This window comes from Mobula birostris, chromosome 9 (assembly GCF_030028105.1).
Source record: "Mobula birostris isolate sMobBir1 chromosome 9, sMobBir1.hap1, whole genome shotgun sequence".
Taxonomy (NCBI): domain Eukaryota; kingdom Metazoa; phylum Chordata; class Chondrichthyes; order Myliobatiformes; family Myliobatidae; genus Mobula; species Mobula birostris.
This window is the reverse complement of record NC_092378.1, coordinates 142,520,101-142,542,415: the sequence shown is the minus strand read 5'-3', so window position 1 is coordinate 142,542,415 and position 22,315 is coordinate 142,520,101. Positions and strand designations below refer to the sequence as shown.

Below are 22,315 nucleotides of genomic sequence, written 5' to 3'. Positions count from 1 at the left end.
CTTCGATCGCGACGGATGTGACGTTACAGCAACGGCGGTAGCTTTAAATTCTGGCCCCGGGGCTGGCATTGAAGTTTTGAGAGTTCGTTGAAACGATTCTGTTTATTCACCGTAGTACTTAGCATCCTTTGGTGTTTTCTCCTGTCTTCCTGCTTTTGGATGAACTGAATAATGACGACAAAGCAGCTGGCTGAGTATGTGTCCCCTTCTTGTAGATGCTTCCACAGCGCCTGGGATTGGGCCAAGTTGTTCGTGGTTGAATTAATGCAGTATTAAGAGGCATAAAATCGTAGGATGTGCGATGGCAGAGGATGTTATATTCCGTTAATTAAGCAAATGCGAGATGTTATACTTTGGTAAGACAAACCAGGACAAACTTGCACAATGAATGATAGGTACATATATCTGTGGTGAGTGTTGTAGAACAGGGAAACTTGGGTGTAGAATATATAGTTCCTTTGAAAGTGGTGATACAGGTGGGTAGGGTGACGAAGAATGCTTGCCTTAATTGGTCAGGACATGTCACAGCAACACGCACATAGCGAAGTATAGTCTCTTTTCCATAGAGAGTTCCTGGCCTACTGCATTCCTGCAGCATTTTGTGTGTGTTGCTTGGATTTCTAGCATCCGCAACTGTTCTCTTGTTTACAGTTATATCACAACTGTACATTAGGCCATATTTAGAGTTCTGTGTACTGTTCTGGGTTATAATTAAATGGGAAACATGCAAAAATGATTTTATGAGTGTATTACCGGGACTGAAGGACTTGAGTTGTAAGGAGAGGCAGCATAGGTTAGGACTTTTCTCCACAGAGTACAGGAGGCTGAGGGGATGACTTTTAGTGGTTTTAAAAAACATAAGGGGCTAGAAAAAATGAATAGCTGCAAATGTTTCCCCCGAGTGAAGTCCAAAGCTAGGAGGCAGTAGATTAAATTGAACGGAGAATAATCTTGAAAAGGCCTTTGCTGCACAGAAGCAAACAACCAGAGGAAGCTAATCATAATATAAAAGACATTTGGACAGGTACATAGATAAGAAAGGTTTTGAGTGATATGCCCAAGTGCAGTTAAATTGGACTGACTTAATTAATTAACTTGGTTGGCATAGCTGAATTGAACCAAAGGACTATTTTCCAGACTGACTGTAAATCTGAAACAAAGCTGATGTTGATCATTAAAACAACACACATCAAAGTTGCTGGTGAACGCAGCAGGCTAGGCAGCATCTCTAGGAAGCGGTACAGTCGACGTTTCAGGCCGAGACCTTCGTCAGGACCTGCTGCGTTCACCAACAACTTTGATGTGTGTTGCTTGAATTTCCAGCATCTGCAGAATTCCTCTTGTTTGTGTTGATTATTAAAACACTGGATTGTGTTTAAGTGTCTCCTGTCCTTGCCCATCCTGATCTAAGACCAGTCAGCTGAAAAGCTGTCTCCTTGGACTTGCAGGCCACTTAATTTGAGGGCATAAATGCATCTGCAATTTTTTAGGCAAATGATGTCCATTTTTCCTGTGGATTGACTGGAGATGTGGCAGTGACTCCTTTTTGGGAGAATTTATGAAACACTTTCAAAGGGTGTAGGAGTAATTTCGTCTAGAATACAGTTCATTTATATAAAAATGATTTGTACTGTATGAATTGCATTTGCAGTAATTAGTGCAAATGAGATAGAACGGTTGAGTGGTGTCGCAACAACAATCTTGAATCCAACATCAGTAAGAGCAAGGACTTGGTTGTGAACTTCAGGAAAGTGAATTCAGGAGAGCATACACTAACCTTCATTGAGGGGTTAGCAGTGGAAAGGGTGAGCAGCTTCAAGTCCTTGCATGCCACCATCTATGAGGATCTATCCAGGGCCCAACATTTTGATGCGGTGACAAAGAAGGCATGTCAGCAGCTATATTTTATTAAGGGTTTGAGGAGATTTAGTATCTCACCAAGAAACGAAGAAAGGTATGTTGCATCCGGAATTTTCTGGTTAGCGGGCGATTTCCATCCACGCCGCTCTGACGTATTGGGAAATCGTGTACGAGGCAAGTTACAGCAGTGGTTTGCCATTGCCTTCTGCCGGGTGAGTTTTTTAAAAGAAACCACCAGCTCTTAACACAGCACGGATGGAGAGCGTGCAAGGGTGCCGGCTGGAATCAAACTCGGGACCTCTGGCCCTAAAGTCCAGTGCTGATGCCACTACGCCACCAGCCGACACAATGTTACCAAAGACACTCGCAAATTTCTACAGATGTGTAGTGGAGAGCAGTCTGACCTGGTATGGAGGCTCCAAAGCACAGGAGGTTGGACACTCAGCCAGCTCCATCATGGCACAAGCTGGCCCACCATCGAGGACATCTTCAAAAGGCACATGAGGAAGGTGGCATCCATTACAAAGGAGCCTTGCCATCCGGGACATTACTACTCTTCTCATTACTACCATCAGGGAGGACGTACGGGAGTTTGAAGGTACACATTCAACAGCTTCTTCCCCTCTGCCATCAGACTTCTGAATGGACCGTGAACACAACCTCACTGTTTTACACTCTTTCTGCACTATTAATTTTTTTAATTGTACCTTATAATTCTTATGTATTGTACTATACTGCTGCCACAAAAGAACACATTTCATTGCATATGTTAGGGATAATAAACCTGATTCTTGTTCACTACCATCTATTTTCATATCCTCTGCAAGCTTATTAAGTCACCCATCTACATTTTCATCCAGGTCATTTATTTATATATATATAATATCTCGATCTCACAAGCAGTAGAAGTCCCAGTACCATCCCTGTGGAACACTCAGTAACTTGCTTTCACTGCAGTTCTATGGCTTCTGAGGTAGTGATGCAGCCACTATGGCCCAGGATATTCTGCCGCAGTTGAGATAGGACACATTTGATGGGATGGGTGGGTGAGTGGTTTGCCATTTATGATGTGATAGACTTGATGTATTTAATGCCAATCAAAACTGAAAATACTCAATAGGTCAGGCAGCATCTGTGGAAAGAGAAACCAGCTCAGCACTTTGGGTTGAAGGCACTTTATCCCAGGGTTCTCAATGCCAACCTGAATACTCCATTTTGAATTGCCTTAGTGAAAGGTTTCTAAAACTGTGAGATACTGTGAATTTTCGAGCATCATTTTATTGTTTCCGCTGTCCACCTGATAACCTCGTGCTGTGTTAGAGCATTGAATTGAGTTTGTTTCAGGAGGCTGCTGTCCAGCATGTGAACAATAAGACCTGCCCATTGGAACTGCCTGTGGATATTGGCTTGGAGGAAGACGTTAGTATTGACTTATTTATCCTGCCAGTGGATTTGGAGCATTTTGCAGAAATGGCATTGGTGGTGTCCTTTCAGTGATAAAAGGTGCTAGCTGTAGGTGGTTCCTGTCTTGGGCATAAAGAGAGGCAAGAATCATTGCTGGCTAGTTGCTGATGAACTTTGTATTTGTTTGAAGTTTTAAATACTCTCCAGGAACAACTAAAAACTGCAGTGTTACATTGACAACACTCATGAATTAAAGTCTGCTAACCCTGAGTGGTGGATACTGAGAAATGGGAAATGGTACATCTTTGCCCCAGTTATGTTCTGTACCTATATTGCTGTACATATGAAGCTGGTCGGGACCTTTGTTTTACTGTAGGTGTAAGATCCATTCTCTTGCAGCTTCAATGACTTGGGTCTCAGTTCATGAAAGAGCATAAATCTAAGCATCATCTGTGTGTTATGATTCAATGACTGAAGTTAGCTGACTTTGTTCTGGTTTGGAGGCATTTTTGTCATTACAATACAGAAAGAGGCCATTTGACCCATTGGGCCAATGCTGATTCCCAGGGGGATTAATTCCCTCAGTCATAACGGTGCTTTTGTTATTTTCCCGTGCCTGTGCAACATTTTACCCTCTCATACATGCCCATCAACAGTTTTCTTGCTTTTTGCAGATTTTCAAAAATTTGTGTTTACCTCTTAAAAAGTTGAACTTGCATATGGAACCAAGGATAGACAGTAACATAGAAGTTGCATTATCACTTGCAAGACACAAAAAGCTGGAGAAACTCAGCAGATCAGGCAGCATCCATGGAGGGAAATGAACAGTTGATGATTCGGGTCGAGACCCTTCAGGACTTGCATTGGTCCTTTCTTTTAATGTTACTTGAGAGTGATATAAGCAAATAGCAGTGTGAAAAATGTAATATATCTCCTTTTTGTGCTGAAAAACCTTTTTTCTTTATTTGAGAAGTACAAGACTTTAAGATGGAATTAATTCATTTGTTGTATCGAATCTGCTCCACCATTCTATCATGGCTGATTTATTACCCCTCTCAAACCCACACTTGTGCCTTCTCGTAACCTTTGAGGCCCTTGCTAATCAAGAATCCATCAATCTCCGCTTTAGATATATTCAATGTCTGTGGCAATGAATTCGTTATGTCTTATTCAATGTGTCAATGTTAGCTCAGAGGAATTGTTTTCACCTTATTTTTTAGATTAGATTATGAGGACACTCAGTCCTCGTTTATTGTCATTTATTAAAAAATGCATTAAAAAATGATACAATGTTGTTCCAGAGTGATATCACAAAAAAACAAGACAAACCAAAGACTAACACTGACAAGACCACATAATTATAACATATAGTTACAGCAGTGCAAAGCAATACCATAATTTGATAAAGAGCAGACCATGGGCACGGTAAAAAAAAAAGTCTCAAGTCCCGATCGACTCCCGAGTCCCCGATAGCGGCGGCAAAAGGGAGAAACTCTCCCTGCCATAAGCCTCCAGGCACCGACAACTGTCGATGCATTGGAAGCACCCGACCACAGCCGACTCTGAGTCCATCCGAAAACTTCGAGCCTCCGACCAGCCCCTCTGATACAGCCTCCTGAGCACCATCCTCTGCCGAGCGCTTCAACCCCGCCCCAGTCACCAAGCAACAAGCAAAGCCAAGGACTCGGGGCCTTCTCCGGAGATTCTGGATCACATAGTAGCAGCAGCAGCGAAGAAGGCATTTTAGAAGTTTCTCCAGATGTTCCTCTGTGCTCTTGCGTCTGTCTCCATCAAATCAGGATTGTGCACAGCACCCTACTTGACAGATAACAGATATCATTTCACCGGAGTGGCTGCTGCACTCTGCGTTGTGCTGCCATCTCCTCCTCTTCCTGTTTGTACTGCTTTTACTCAGGGATCGTCTTTGGTGTATATTGAAAGTTTTGTTAGTTATAGTTTCGTGTTTAACTAGTTCCCTTCCAATCTATGGATATGTGGGAAAGACGATTATGTGCCAGATGCTCTGCTTTATCCACCTTTTTATTTACTTACTGTTTGTCAAGTGGATTCTGAGTCCTTTGCAGAACTGTGCACATACCTGGAGTAACATCACAGCCTCTTTAATATTTAAATGTGCTGTACGATCCCAAACTATATTTCTGAGGTTATTTGTTGAGGTTAATTACTGCTTTGGTGTTCTTTTTTTCATGTAAATAACCTTTCGTACATATAATCTTTTAAACTTCCCTATATTTTCTCTAGGCAGCTTGGCTTAATAAGAAAACGCTCATCAGTTTCTGCTAAAGGCAACAAAAAACCTAAATTGAGTAAGTATGGGAATATTCACTCTATCGTGGAACAACAGGAAGTCCAGATACAGATAGTCCTGCAGTTTCACCCATTTCTATAAAGTGAATTGGGTATAATATGATTAGGGAATTGTGCAGCAGACTTAATTGTAATGTGCTTGCAACCTGGAACTAGAGAACTATTGGAGTTAGTTTGACAGGCATATATTTTTTTTTTTTTTTTTTTTTTAAAAGTTGTTTGGTGGAACTGTTTCTATGTATTCTCCCTGCAGTAATCAGACACTGTTGTCGCTTAAGGACAAGAGCAGCTAGTTTTACTTTGGGAAGACAGTGGAAATTGACGGGCTTCTATTGATATTTTGGCAAAGATGCTTTATTAAGCAGCATCAGATTCTTTATTAATCAAACTAATTGTCTTTAGTATTTTTAAGCATACTGTAACAAAATAGACTAGTAGCTATTAAAATGCCTTTATCTTTGAAAACCCTGCAGGAAAAAGTAATTTCGTTATTGCAAATCTGACACACTAGCCACCTTTTTATTTTCTTTCTGTTGACGCAATTGGTTTTTATAACATCATTTTCTATAAGACAAGGTTTATTATGAATGCAACTATCACATTATAGCAGAACTATTACAGATGTCTGCCTGATCCCAGAATAATCATGAAGAACTGTACCAATCAGCCAACATCCCATGCGGGCTAATCTGGAATTTTTGTACTTTTTAGATCAGTATTTCTCATACCTAATTATTATTGATTTTGAGTCCACCTGCTGGAAAAATGGCAAGTCTCATTATCGTCCCGAAATAAGTGAGTATAAATCTATAAAAGAGGCCCATTATTTCGTTATGGTATGTTGTGCTTTGAAGATGATTCTTTAAACAGCTACGTTTTTTTCAGATAAATTACTAAATGTTTCAAAGCACAAGAGTGCAGCCTATTAGAGAAGCTTTGTACTTTAGATAAAGGAAACCTCAGTGAATTGCGTTTTCCTGTTCTCTTCACTTCCTAACTCTTGTGCATTTATGATTTTAATATCTTCATTGGTGCAAATTTGAGTCTAATTGACATTCAGCCATACACATGTATACAGCCAAATGAAACATCATTCCTCTGGGACCAAGGTGAAAAACATAGTACATACAGTTACACTCAGCACATATCGTTATGATAGCACATACCATCGCAAAATAATATTAGCACAAGTCCCTAAGTGGCATGGCTTGAAGATCGATGGTGCATTGGACATTGTCCTGGAGTCATGTTTCTGAAAGAACAGTCAAGTAGCAGTTCCTTATTTTGCACTGGGTCAGCTGCAGGCAAAGGCTATCTGGGTTCTCTTCCAGGGAGCGAACACTGGACACCTGCACCAGTGGGAGAGCCGGCCAGTAGGGGCCAGTCCCCAATCCAGCACAGATTCCAGTGTGCCAGTTGCATCTCTGTTCATTCCCACACCGCCTCCAGTGCCTCCTCCCCTGCGTAGCCGCAACAGGTGATGCTCTGGCAAGAGGGCCTGGTCATTGCAACAATTCCAGGCCCCGCAGCTCCTCTGCTTTCAGTCTCGCCAATGCACTAACGAACCGGAATTACAATATTTTGTATTACCAATGTCCAACGTTGTCTTGTGACACAAGAAAATCGTTTAAGACGAGCTTTGCACCATTTGTTAGGCAAGAAAAGTTACTGCGATTAAGCACACTGCCACCTTACTACTATGCCCTCAGCTTCACTTTAGGAATTCATCTCTAATCCTCTATTTCTACTACATTTGAATTGCTTATTAGTTTTCTCTCAACCAATTGTTTGGCCACCTGTGCTTTGGGGCCTACTGTTAAAATTCAACAAATAATGCTCTTTTAAAGTGTGTAAATTCTGTTAGTGATACTATTTAAATACAAGTTTTTGTTGTATCGGAAGTAGATAAGTCCCGTTTGAATTGTGGAGAGAAATCGTTAATTTTCTGTTTTGATCATGTGTTGTTTGTTTCTCCGTAATCTAGTTGAATTTCCTGCAGTATTGCTCAACACTTCCAGTGGAGAGATTGAGGTTGAGTTTCACACGTACGTTCAACCTCAGGAGCATCCAATCCTGTCAGACTTCTGTACAGAATTAACTGGAATTAAGCAGGTATTCGTGCAATACAGAGTTATGTTTTCTGTGAGGCATAGAATTGGTTATTGGCCTTCGCACTATAGTATGTCGGAAAAAAACAGAATAACTACTTTTAAATAAGTTCTTAAAAGCGTAGTCTGGCCCAATAAAAATTCATATTTCTTAAGTGGGGACCATTGATTTCAGTAGCCAAAGTCAGCAAAATGGTGGGGAAGTTGAGATGAATTCCCAAGTTTTAAAGGAAAGTTTCAAATTTCCATATTTGAAACAGTTTTTAAACCTGTTGAGTTCATCTCTCAGGGGGCTCACCTGGTTGGATAAGTAGTTAGGTTGCACCATTGAGTATTGGCTTGTGTCCAGGTGCAATAATCAAAGGTAGCTTAGCAAAAAGGCTGAGCTCCATCATAGGAGTATTACAAGGGGAATTTGACCAGACTTGCGCATGGAGTTACTGTAGGCTGGGATGTTTAAAGATTTGGAGCTTAAGGCATTGAGGCAAATGCAATTAAGGCAATGATTAGCTATTACCTAATTGAAAAGTTGATTGGAGCACTCCAGTTTCTATATTTCTAGCTTGCTAGAGGACAATGCTATTTCAAAACATAATTGTCTCTTAGCTTTAAAGTACTAAATATCTCCCTCTAGTGTGCATTTGTTGAATTCAAGATTGTTTATTGTCATTCTTCAGTACCTCAGTGTAAAGGAGGGCAAAATGATTGTTACTCTGGATCTGATGTAATATGAAAAACACAATAAATATAAGAGCAATCCCATAAACACATGTACAAGTAGCTATTGAGGGCAGCCACATATACATAAGATTAGCTTAAATACATAGACTGATTGTATGTACACAAAGTGACACTAGATGCAGGAGTATCTGTGCATAAGGTGACCCTGCCAGAAAGCAATAAAGTGACAGTGATTTTTGGCAAGAGGAACTCTTGTAGGAGGAGGCAGGGCATATGAAAATAGAGTAGGTCAGTGTCGGTATGAGGTGCAGGGTGTGAGCATAAAGTGACAGTGCATGGGGGGGGTGAAGGGTGCTGAGGGGCTGTGGAGAGCAGTGGCTGATGTGGCTGTAGTGGTGGGGTGGATGGGTGAGCCATAATTTTATGCCACCTCTTATTAGAACTAGCAAGTTCACTGCTGCCTTTTATCATTTTCAGTGTCAGGTTGAAGCTGGAGTTCCCCTACCAATATGCCTATCACAGTTTTCCCGTTGGATTCAGAAACTGCAGCAGGAGAAGAATATTGATTTTGTGAAGGGGGGATCTCAGCAGTGCACTCCTGACTCAAAACCCTGCGCCTTCGTAACTTGGTCAGGTACTCTCTGATTTTGCTGGTCAATTCAAATAATTTAGATTATTTGAATAAGGATAAACTACTCTACAATTTTTGAAAACTAATTTGGTTTTTGAGAGCATTAATTTGGTTATTTGAAACATAGATAATGGTGAAGATATTCAGTGGGTCAAGGAGTACCTGTGCAGAGAGGAATGTTTCTGTTTGATGACCCTCTCACTAGATTTGCATTATCTGGACATTTTTATCATCTTGCTTTTGGATACTTTGGTCATTATTAATTGTGATTTAAAAAAAAAACGATTTTTTCTTCTATATTAACACACTCTGCTCAACAGCTTGCATTCAGCTGTAGCACTATTAGTCAAATTCTTGTCTCAATTGGAAGGATAGAGGTTCAAGTTCTAATCCAGAGATTTGCACAGAAACACAAATCTATGCTGACATTAGAACATGGAACACTACAACACAGTGCAGGTCCTTTGGCCCATGATTTTGTGCTAAATTTTAACATACTCTAAGATCAATGTACTCCCTCCCTCCTACATAGCCCTCCATTTTTCTATCATCATGTGCTTATCTAAGTGTTTCTGAAATGCCCTAAGTATTTGCCTGTACTTCCACCCTTAGCAGGGCATCCAACACACTCACCCCTCTTTGTGCAAAAAAAAAACTCCTTACCTCTGACAGCCCCCCCCCCGCCATACTTTCCTCCAATCACCCTGAAATTATCCCTCTGTATATTAGCCATTTCCACTCTGGGGTGAAAAGTCTCTGGCGATCCACTTGATCTATGCCGTTTATCATCTTCTAGTGCAATACATTGGGAGTTGCTGCAATATTGGAGGTGTTAAATTGTCAAGATATTAAGCCAGGGGTTTATTTTGTGGTGGACATAAACAATTTGATAGCATTTCATATGAGAAGTTGCCTCTTTGAATAACTGATCTCTGCAACATTCCTCCATTTGCTGCCTGCCACCTGTTTTTTTTTTTTAAAACTCTTCATTCCTCCAAAATACACAAAATGCTGGGGGAAATCAACAAGTGAGGCAGCATCCATAGAGGAAATAGTCTATTATTCCCCTCCATAGATACTACCTGACCTTGCTGAGTTCTTCCAGCACTTTGTGTGTTACTCAGATTTGCCTTTTAAAAAAAATTTTAAATCATCACTTTTCAGCTCTGGCTTAACAAGAGCATAACAGTCCAAAACAAAATCTTTTTGCATCTCTTATCAGTAACACTATTTAAAAAGAAAATGCAGATGCTGGAAATCTGAAATAAAAACAGGAAATGCAGATATTGGATCTTTGATATAGAAATGTTGCTTGACCTACTGAGTGTTTTTGGCATTCTCTGCCAGAATTTAATTTAAATTTGAGGTTTAGTTTAAATCTGTGTTTTTTGTTAATGCTCTTGGAAGGATAACTAATTAAACTCTTTTTGAATGTCTGAATTAGACTTGTAACTAAATTCTTTTGTAGGAGCCATGTATTTATTTTCTGTCTATTGTATTTTGTGGCGCATTTATTATGGTAATCTGTCACGTAGGTTGGGGGATGGTAGAAGCAAATGAGTATAGTTTTGTATTCATGCCTTGCGGCTTCTCATTAGCCAGAGGGAGTAAGCCACAGGGAATGATTTTTTTTGTCTGCTTAATATGCTTAAGTACGCTAACTTGGCTAAATGGAATACTCTTTTAGTTTGGCTGCTAATTAGGCTTAGTTACATCAATAATTAGAATGTTTTTTTTTGCACAAAGAGGGGTGAGTGTGTTGAACGCCCTGCTAAGGGTGGAAGTACAGAGTACAAAATAAATGGCAGGATACTTGGTAGTGTGGAGGAGCAGAGGGATCTGGGGGTACATATCCACAGATTCCTGAAAGTTGTCTCACAGGTGGATAGGGTAGTTAAGAAAGCTTATGGGGTGTTAGCTTTCATAAGTTGAGGGATAGAGCTTAAGAGTCGCGCTGTAATGATGCAGCTCTATAAAACTCTGGTTAGGCCACACTTGTAGTACTGTGTCCAGTTCTGGTCGCCTCACTGTTGGAAGGATGTGGAAGCATTGGAAAGGGTACAGAGGAGATTTACCAGGATACTGCCTGGTTTAGAGAGTCTGCATTATGATCAGAGATTAAGGGAGCTAGGGCTTTACTCTTTGGAGAGAAGGAGGATGAGAGGAGACATGATAGAGGTGTACAAGATAATAAGAGGAATAGATAGAGTGGATAGCCAGCACCTCTTCCCTAGGGCACCACTGCTCAATACAAGAGGACATGGCTTTAAGGTAAGGGGTGGGAAGTTCAAGGGGGATATTAGAGGAAGATTTTTTTACTCAGAGTGGTTGGTGCGTGGAATGCACTGCCTGAGTCGGTGGTGGAGTTAGTGAAGTTTAAGAGACTACTAGACAGGTATATGGAGGAATTTAAGGTGGGGGCTTATATGGGAGGCAGGGTTTGAGGGTTGGCACAACATTGTGGACCGAAGGGCCTGTACTGTGCTGTACTATTCTATGTTCTATACCAATGTTGATTTGATCGCTAAGATTGTTATATAGCTAATTTAGTTTTGTTAGATTTTTAGCGATACAAGATTGTTCGTGTTTGCTGGTTTCATAACAAAGAATCAGTTTGGAAATTCGCTGTTTGGAAGAGTGTCGTACAACGTCGATTACCCTGGCTTAGTCTCTCAGTGGTTTCAGTTTCTTTTCAAGTAACTGCTACATCTATAATGATATGCTCTGATCTGAATAGATTGGGATCTGGGAGTGTGCCTGCACTATGAATGTCAAAGGAAACAACTCAGAAAACCAAGTGTTTTGAACAGCTGGATTGATCTCCGAGCAACTTACAAGGTATGACATTTAAATGGGAAATGGTTTTAGCTGATGCTAGAAATACGCAGTAGGCTAGTCAGCATCTGCAAAGAGAGGGGGCAAGTTACTGATTGTTCTGATTGTCAGAATTGAAGGCTGAAAGATAATTTGGATTTTTTTGATAAAATTGGTAAGGAAAATTGAAACAATTTGGGAAAGAATGATTAGACAATGACTCTAGTAATCACAAGGTAAATGGGAAATGACCTACAATACATTTCATTAAAAATTGAAAGATGACTTTAAAGATCACTGGTAAGATAACTAAGAGATATTAAAAGAATAAAAGAGCAAACGGTGTGAAATATTCAAGGTCCATTACAAAAGGAGGAGAAAATCATAAAGTTCGGAAAAGAAGCAACATGTGTTACTGATTTGCACTTAAATACCAGAAGGGAAAAAAGGTAGGGAGAGTGAGGAGGTGATAGATAGATGGGAGCTATAGGCAAGTAGTCACTCTGGGGCCTTGGGAGACAGATAAGCGGGTAACAGTCAGGAGAGGGAAGGGCAAGAGTCAGATACCAGAGAGTACGCCTATGGCTGTCCCCCTTAGCAATGAGTACTCCTGTTTTTTGGGGTGGGGGGGGAATGGCCTACCTGGGGGAAGCAGCAATGGCCCTGCCTTTGGCACAGAGTCTGGCCTTGTGGCTCAGAAGGGTAGGGAAAGGAAGAGGATTGCAGCAGTGCCAGGGGACTCTATAGTTAGGGAGTTAGGGGGTCAGACAGGCAATTCTGTGGAAGCAGGAAAGAAACACGGATGGTAGTTTGCCTCCCAGGTGCTTGGGTCCGGGATGTTTCTGACTGCGTCCACGATATCCTGAAGTGGGAAGAAGAACAGCCAGAGGTCGTGGTACATATTGGTACCAACGACATAGGTAGGAAAAAGGAGGTCCTGAAAACAGACTACAGGGAGTTAGGAAGGTAGTTGAGAAGCAGGACCTCAAAGGTAGGAATCTCCGGATTACTGCCTGTGCCCATGTAACAGTGAGTATAGGAATAGATTGAGGTGGAGGATAAATATGTGGTTGAAGGATGGAGCAGGGGGCAGGGATTCAGATTTCTGGATCATTGGGACCTCTTTTGGGACAGGTGTGACCTGTACAAAAAGGATGGGTTGTACTTGAATCCAAGGGAAGTTTGCTAAGGCTACTTGGGAGAGTTTAAACTAGAATTGATGGGGGGTGGGAACCAAATTGAAGAGATGGAGGAAGGGGCGGTTGGCTCACAAATAGAGAAAGCTTGAAGACAGTGCTAGAGGGAGGATAGGCAGGTGATAGAGAAGGGATGCACTCAAACTGATGGTTTGAGATGTGTCTATTTTAATGCAAATAGTATTATGAACAAAGCGGATGAGCAGTGTGGATCAGTACTTGGAGCTATGATTATGTGGCCATTACAGAGACTCAGATGGCTCAGGGGCAAGAATGGTTACTTCGAATGCCAGGCTTTAGATGTTTCAGAAAGGACAGGGAGGGAGGCAAAAGAGATGGGGACGTGGCACTGCTGATCACAGGTAGTGTCATGGTTGCAGAAAAGGAGGAAGTCATGGAGGGATTGTCTACTGAGTCTCTGTGGGTGGAAGTTAGGAACAGGAAGAGGTCAATAACTACTGGGTGTTTTTTTTTAATAGAGCATTCAATAGTAACAGGGACATTGAGGAGCAGATAGGGAGATGGATTCTGGAAAGGTGTAATAATAACAGGGTTGTTGTGGTGGGAGATTTTAATTTCTCAAATATTGATTGGCATCTCCCTAGAGAAAGGGGTTTAGATAGGGTGGAGTTTGTTAGGTGTGTTCAAGAAGGTTTCTTGACACTATATGTAGATAAGCCTACAAGAGGAGAGGCTGTACTTGATCTGGTATTGGGAAATGAACTTGGTCAGGTGTCAGATCTCTCAGTGGGAGAGTATTTTGGAGATAGTGATCACAATAGCATTGGAGAGGGATAGGAACAGACAAGTTAGGAAAGCGTTTAATTGGAGTAGGGGAAATATGAGGCTATCAGGCAGGAACTTGTAAATATAAATTGGAAACAGATGTTCTCAGGGAAATGTACAGTAGGAATGTGGCAAATGTTCAAAGGATATTTGCGTGGAGTTCTGCATAGGTACGTTCCAATGAGACGGAAAGGATGGTAGGATACAGGAACCATGGTGTACAAAGGCTGTTAAAAATCTAGCTGTGAAGAAAAGAAAAGCTTACAAAAGGTTAAAAAAAAAACTAGGTAATGATAGAGATCTAGAAGGTTATAAGGCTAGCAGGAAGGAGCTTAAGAATGAAATTAGAAGAGACAGAAGGGGCCATGAGAAGACCTTGGTGAGCAGGATTAAGAAAAACCCCAAGGCATTCTACAAGTATGTGAAGAGCAAGAGGATAAGACGTGAGAGAATAAGACCAATCGAGTGTGACTGGAAAAGTGTGTATGGAACTGGAGGAGATAGCAGAGGTACTTAATGAATACTTTGCTTCAGTATTCACTATGAAAAAAGATCTTTGCGATTGTAGGGATGACTTAAAGTGGACTGAAAAGCTTAAGCATATTGACATTAAGAAAGAGGATGTGCTGGAGCTTTTGGAAAGCATCGAGTTGGATAAGTCACCGGGACTGGATGAGATGTAGGAGCTTGCTGAGCCTCTGGCAATGATCTTTGCATCGTCAATGGGGTCAGGAGAGGTTCTGGAAGATTGGAGGGTTCAGGATGTTGTTCCCAGATCCAAGAAAGGGAGTAGAGATAGCCCAGGAAATTATAGACCAGTGAGTCTTACTTCAGTGGTTGGTAAGTTAATGGAGAAGATCCTGAGAGGCAAGATTTATGAACATTTGAAGAGGAATAATATGATTAGGAATAGTCAGCATGGCTTTGTCAAAGGCAGGTCGTGCCTTACGAGCCTGTTTGAATTTTTTGAGGATGTGACTAAACACATTGATTAAACACAAAGGGGACATTGCTTTGTGGATCCAGAATTGGCTTGCCAACGGAAGGCAAAGAGTGGATATAGTTGGGTCATATTCTGCATGGAGGTTGGTGACCAGTGGTGTGCCTCGGGGATCTGTTCTGGACCCCTTCTCTTTGTGATTTTTATAAATGACCTGGATGTGGAAGTGGAAGGATGGGTTAGTAAATTTGCTGATGACACAAAGGTTGGGGGTGTTGTGAATATTGTGGAGGGCTGTCAGAGGTTACAGTGGGACATCGATAGGATGCAAAACTGGGCTGAGAAGTGGCAGTTGGAGTTCAACCCAGATAAGTGTGAGGTGGTTCATTTTGGTAGGTCAAATATGATGGCAGAATATAATATTAACGGTAAGACTCTTGGCAGTGTGGAGGACCAGAGGGATCTTGGGGCCCGAGTCCATAGGACACTCAAAGCTGCTATGAGGTTGACTGTGTAGTTAAGAAGGCATATAGTGCATTGGCCTTCATCAACCGTGGGATTAAGTTCAGGAGCCGAGAGGTAATGTTGCAGCTATATAGGACCTTGGTGTGTTGGTGGGTGGTCAAGTGTTTAAGGCGTTGGTCTAGTGATCTGAAAGTCGCTAGTTCAAGCCTCAGCTGAGGCAGCGTGTTGTGTCCTTGAGCAAGGCACTTAACCACACATTGTTCTGCGATGACACTGGTGCCAAGCTGTATCGGCCCTAGTGCCCTTCCCTTGGACAACATTGGTGGCGTGGAGAGGGGAGACTTGCAGCATGGGCAACTGCCGGTCTTCCATACAACCTTGCCTAGGCCTGTGCCCTAGAAACCTTCCAAGATGCAAATCCATGGTCTCAGGAGACAAACGGATGCCTATAATAAGAACTTGGTCAGACCCCACTTAGAGTACTGTGCTCAGTTCTGGTCGCTTCACTACAGGAAGGATGTAGAAACCATAGAAAGGGTGCAGAGGAGGTTTACAAGGATGTTGCCAGGATTGGGGAGCATTCCTTATGAGAATAGGTTGAGTGAACTTGGCCTTTTCTCCTTGGAGCGATGAAGGTTGAGAGGTCACCTGATAGAGGTGTATAAAATGATGAGAGGCTCTAATCATGTGGATAGTCAGAGGCTTTTTCCCCAGGGCTGAAATAGCTAACACGAGAGGGCACAGTTTTAAGTAGGTATAGAGGAGATGTCAAGGGTAAGTTTTTTTTTAATGCAGAGAGTGGTGAATGTGTGGAATGGGCTGCTGGTGACAGTGGTGGAGGCAGATACGATAGGGTCTTTTAAGAGACTCCCGGATAGGTACATGGAGCTTTGAAAAATAGAGGGCTATGGGTAATTTCTAAAATACATGTTCGGCACAGCATTGTGGGCTGAAGGGCTTGTATTGTGCTGTAGGTTTTCTATGTTTCTAGAACAACAGTCTTCACTCTCCTTCAATTCATGCTTTTGATCAATGGTTTTCACTGTAAGAATCAACACTTGTTTGCCCTTCAATGCAGGTAGCTTTTATTGCAATTATGTTAGGGGGGAAATGTTAAATTCAATGTTTTCATCAGGGTCGGTACTTTGTGTTTAGCTTAACATTTACTGAAAGATCTGAAGATCAAAAATTGAAGCTGCGTTTGAAACAGGAAAGTGGACAATATTGAATGATGAATGAGTTTTCAAGCAAATATGGCTCAGTGTAGTAGTTTCTCTTCATTTACAGCCTTTTAATCATCTTGCACAATTGCATCTGGTATTTGCAATCTATGGAAAAATCCCATAATGAGCTTCGTGCCTTCTAGAAATAATTTTCAGTCAAAAGAAGCCTGTGGTATCCAGGAGGGGAATACCTTCCTTGTGGAGATGCATTCATTTTCACTACCATTTAGAGAGGTGTTTTTAATATATTCAAAGTGGCCACTGTAGGTTCGTGGTCTTCTGCTGTACCCCATCCACTGCAAGGTTCAAAGTGCTGTGCATTCAGAAATGCTCTTCTGCACGCCACTGTTGCGATGTGTGGTTATTTGAATTACTGTTGCCTTTCTGTCAGCTTGAAATAGTCTGGTCATTTTCCTCAGACCTCCCTCGTTAACAAGGCATTTTTTATCCATGGAGCTACCACACTCACTGGATGTTGTTTTTTGGTTTACACACCATTCTCTAAACTCTAGAGACTGTTGTGTGTCAAAATGCCAGGACATGAGTATCTCAGGAAAGTGTTCAAACTACTACAGCTGGCACCAGTGATTATTCTATGGTCAGTCACTTAGATCACATTTCTGCCCCATTCTGATGTTTTCTCTGAACAGCAAATGAACCTCTTGACCTTGCCTACATGCTTTGAGTTACAGCCACATGATTGGCTGATGAACAAGTGGTTGTACAGGTATACCTAATAAAGTGGTCACTGAATGTATATTGTCTAAATAATGCATTCCTTTTCTACACTTTCATTTAATATTGCTTGAGTTTTCTGTGGGCAATGATTTGAATTGACGTGTTTGTGTGGCAGTTGTTCTATAACCGGAAGCCAAAAGGTTTAAACGGAGCTTTGCAAGACCTGGGCATTGTCTTTTCAGGACGTGAACACTCTGGTAGGTGGTGCACATTGCATTCCTTTTGGCTTGCTGGTTGTCTTTATAGAAGTGAACATCATAACAGGAATTGGTGTTCTGCTTCCTGTGTATATTCTGCCATTGCCTGCTATGTATCCTAACTTGATTAGCGTATCTCGGTTGCATCGGACCCTTATTTTCAAAGGTTCAAAGTAAAGTTATTGTCAAAGAACATATACAGTGCCTATTAAAAAGTATTCATCCCCCCCCCGGAAGTTTTCATGTCTTATTGTTTTACAACATTGAATCACAATGGATTTAATTTGGCTCTTTTGATACTAATCAACAGGAAAAAGCCACTTTTGTGTTAAAGTGAAAACATATCTCTATAAAGTGTTCCAAATTAATTACAAATATAAAACACAAAATAATTGATTGCATAAGTATTCACCCCCTTTAATATGACCCACCAAATCATCACTGGTGTAGCCAATTGGTTTTAGATGTCACATAATTAGTTAATGGAGATCACCTGTATGCAGTCAAGGTGTTTCAATTGATGATGTAAAAATACATCTGTTTCTGGAAGGTCCAATTGCTGGTGAGTCAGTATCCCGGCAAAAGTTACACCACAAAGACAAAATAACAGTCCGAGCAACTCCGTGAAAAGGTTATTGAAAAGCACAAGTCAGGAGATGGATACAAGAGAATTTCCAAGTGGCTGAATATCCCTTGGAGTACAGTTAAGTCAATCATCAAGAAATGGAAAGAATATGACACAGCTGTAAATCTGCCTAGAGCAAGCCGTCCTCAAAGACTGAGTGACCACACACGAAGAGGAATAGTGAGGGAAGCCACCAAGAGATCTATGACAACTCTGGAGGGGTTACAAGCTTCAGTGGCTGAGATGGGAGAGACTGTGCATACGGTAACTGTTGTCTGGGTGCTTCACCAGTTGCGGCTTTATGGGAGAGTGGCAAAGGCTACTGTTGGGGTGGGGGGGGGGGAGAAAAAACACTCACATGAAATCTCAGCTACAGTTTGCCAGAAGACGTGGGAGACTCTGAAGTCAGCTGGAAGAAGGTTCTATGGTCTGATGAAACCAAAATTGAGCTTTTTGGTCATCAGGCTAAATGGTATCTTTGGAGTAAGCCACACACCGCACATCATCAGAAGCACACCATCCCTACCATGGTGGCTGCATCATGCTATGGGAATGCTTCACTGCAGCAGGCTTGTGAAGGGAGAGGGTAAAATGAATGCAGCAAATTACAGGGAAATCCTGGAGGAAAACTTGATGCAGTCTGTAAGAGAATTGCGACTTGGGAGAAGACTTGTTTACCAGCAAGACAGTGACCTCAAGCATAAAGCCAAAGGAGTGGCTTAAAAACAACAATGTTAATGTCTTGGAGTGGCCACGTCAGAGTCCAGGCCTCAATACAATAGAGAACTGTGGCTGTACTTGAGAAGGGCTGTTCAGTCATGACCCCGTGCAATCTGACAGAGCTTGGCAGTTTTGTACAGAAAAATGGGGAAAAATTGCAGTGTCCAGATGTACAAAGATGGTAGAGACCTATTCACATAGACTCGAGGCAGGAATTACTGCCAAAGGTGTATCTACTAAATACTGACTTGAAGGAGGTGTAATTGTGCAATCAATTATTTGTGTTTTAATAATTGTAATAAATATAGACCATTTTGTAGAAATTTGTTTTCACTTTGACACGAATGAGTTTTTTTCTGTTGATCAGTGCCAAAAAATTCCACTGTGATTTGATGTTGTAACACAATAAAACATGAAAACTTCCCGGGTGGGCGGGGGGGGGGGGTGAATAATTTTATAGGCACTGTATGTCACTACACAATACCCTGACATTTATTTTCTTGCTGGCATTTACAGAAGACTCAGAAACACAATATAATCAATTAAAAACTACAAGGACGAACAAACAACTAATGTACAGAAGACAAACTGCAAATATAAAAAAATAGTAATAATATTAAATAAATAAGTAACAAATAATTTTGAGAACATGAGCTGTAATATCCTTGAAAGTTGAGTCCATAGGTTATGTTATGGAATCAGTTCAGTGATGAGTTGAGTGAAGTTATCAATGATCAGGAGAGTGAAGTTATATTTTGTGTTCTCATGTCTCTTAATCCTTTGGAAAATGTGATTTTTTTTTTTTTTTTTTTTTTTTCCCCCCCAGGCTTGGATGATGCCCGCAACACTGCTCGTCTTGCTTGGCAAATGATCTGTGATGGCTGTACCATGAAAATCACCAAATTGTTGGACAAGGTGAGTTGTCCTTGGTGAGTTCTACACTTTAATTTACCAGACTTCTGTGATTGCATCTGATGTGTAATATGAGATTCTATAAATGTTCAGAAACAGAGTATCTTATGGTAATTTCCACTTTTATGGCATGTTCTTTAGGTTGCTCCCATGAGAAATTTAATCGCAAGATTACCAACTGTAAACCCTGTTCCAGGTGGCAAAACCTCACAAGCAACTCCCTTTTGTGAAGACCCAGACAACGGGCATGGAGCTAGCTTGTTTTCCGAAAATGATTCTCTTAACAAAAGAACGGCTGAAATCAAGCAGGTGGACGCACACCATGAACGTAAAGTCACAACTAATCAACATAAACCAGTTTTGCCAACTTTAATTAAAACTGGTCGGCAACACATGGGGACCATTGATTGTGGAAATGGCAACAATGGACATGCTCATTATCAGAGTTTAATATCCCCCAGGACTCTAATCAATGGACTTTCTACTTCTATTGATCATAGTAAAGCACAGAAACCTCAAGTTGATGCTAATAATATTGCCATGAGTGCTGAAGAAACTAAGCCCAATAGGAGTGTATGCCATCTGTTGCTTGTATCTACCACTATTGACTCAGTCACCAGTACCTCTAACCTGAATGTTATCTGCTCAGAGTCTGACGGCCCCTGGGAATATTGGGAAGATTCTGCCATGTTACCTCTGTCAGGTAATGATCAATCAAAAGGGTATAGAGACCAAGAAGAAGACTGTAAAGAATCAGGTTTGGTTGAAGGGGAGTACATAACAGAAGACTCTTCAGTTCTAGATTCACCACAAAGCAGGAAGGATTACGCACTGACAGAAGCCAAAAAGCATCAGGAAGAGGTACATAGGAACCTTCAAACAATATATAATGTAGCTGAAGTTATGAGGCAAGCGAAAGATCAACCCAGCTTTAAAGTACCCAAGGTGACGGTTCCCAATGTCCAGTCTAGCTGTTTCAATGTAGGCACTGAGTCCTTAGCACCTTCTGTTCTGTCCTTTCGATCAAATAACCATTTACTTGTTGGTATTAAAAGAAAAGAAACGCAGTCAAGTCCCTTCAAACTACCCATTTCTAAGAAGCAGTCATTCACTATATATTCAGACAAAAACTCATCACCTAATTGTTCCCTACCCTCAGTTGTTAAAACAGATTCAAGAGTTATTCCTTCAGCAAACCAGTCCAACCCAGCACAGTGTAAATTAATTGGTAAAAAAATTACTCCTCCGCTGTGTGGATGTGGTTGTAGAGCTAAGCGACTTACTGTGTCAAAAGCAGGACCAAACCAAGGGAAAGCTTTCTACTCCTGTGCAATGGGGAAAAGAAATCTGGACAATAGCAGGGGCTGTGGGTACTTTAAGTGGGAATGGGCATTGAAGCAAGAGAAAGCTGCTTCAGTTTCATTTGCAAATAATTTTAGTGTAGCTTCATCTGGAGCCTTTCCTTCTTCCCAAAGGAAACACCTAGGCCTCCGATTTTCTTTCCGGAATTGACAGCGAGTCTGGATTGATTTGTATTTAATGTAGTTTACGAAGCAACAAATTATCCAGTACTTCAGAGAAGTTAAAGTAGAATAGTGTGCTATAATATTTTTGAAGAGCACTTAACTTTCTTGATTAGGCTTCTTTTCCTTCTGTATACAAGTTTTAAGCATTTATGTACAGGACCTTGTGGAAGATTTCCATCCGGCTTCTTTTGGATGTAGTTTTGGATCTAGTGCTAAGATTTATTCCACGAGCATCAGTTTTGCATTGATCTGCATAAATGAGGAAAAGGTAATTGGTTTGGGGTGGGATGGAAATTCCGAGTGGGCCCAGCGCTCTCCTGGCTAACATGTTTATACTGTTAGTGTGTGTCAATGTCATCTCCTCACTTACTTTACTCTTCACACATTTTCAACAATTTTTAGCATCTTACTACTCTACAACTAAAGATATTACTGAAAAGTTAGTTTCAATCATGAATCACCGGTGATTTTTTTTAAAGTCAACAGTATATGGTGAGGCATCATTGTAAACATTTTTGAAATTCTGTTTTGTGTTTTATCGGTTGAATAATGTTCAAATGGGGAAGTGACTTTGGAAATCAAAATGCATGTGCAAACACATTGTGGCTTATTACTTCCAACCTGATGACCAAGTCCTTGCTTACTGTTTAGCTAAATATCTGCTTTCTTTAAAAAGGAAGGAAAATATTATTCAACGATGTGTCTAGTTCCATAATTTAGCTTAATTGTTTTTAAATGTTTTAATATTTCAATTATATTTTTATACTCTTACTTTTAAGTTCCTTATAAAGTAACTGCATTGCAAAAATGTCAAGTACTTGGGGATGTTAGGGCATAAGATGCTTTGTAAGTGCACCTATTATGAAGGACTTTTCAATTACTTAAGTACCTTTAGTGAAAGTTTTTAGATGAATTTGTTTCACAAGTGAAGAGCTCCAGAGCCCTGCTCATATGTGGGAATGCAGACTTTGATGAATTGACAAGGGTAGCTTGTTGCTTAATGTATAGACTCCCGAAACCACATCCAGAGAGAATTGGGTATGCAACTTTATGGAGTTGGTCATTTATTCAGCCGGATAATGTTACAGATATGACTGCATATGGCCTTTAAAAGAGGGACCTTTTGGTCAGGAAGTTAGAAATTTTAGAAAGAAAACTAGA

The 22,315-nt window shown here is 41.0% G+C and overlaps 1 protein-coding gene across 1 annotated transcript; it reads left to right on the top strand.

Annotated features, from left to right (window-relative positions):
• The first annotated feature begins 112 nt into the window (after positions 1-112).
• On the top strand, positions 113-21,876 carry eri2 (ERI1 exoribonuclease family member 2). The gene is made up of 9 exons (XM_072269006.1): positions 113-194; positions 5,527-5,591; positions 6,304-6,387; positions 7,577-7,704; positions 8,859-9,015; positions 11,750-11,850; positions 17,290-17,371; positions 19,543-19,631; positions 19,770-21,876. Exons 1-9 carry the CDS (start codon positions 172-174, stop codon positions 21,138-21,140), a joined length of 2,100 nt encoding a protein of 699 aa, XP_072125107.1. The 5' UTR covers positions 113-171; the 3' UTR covers positions 21,141-21,876.
• Positions 21,877-22,315: the final 439 nt, after the last annotated feature.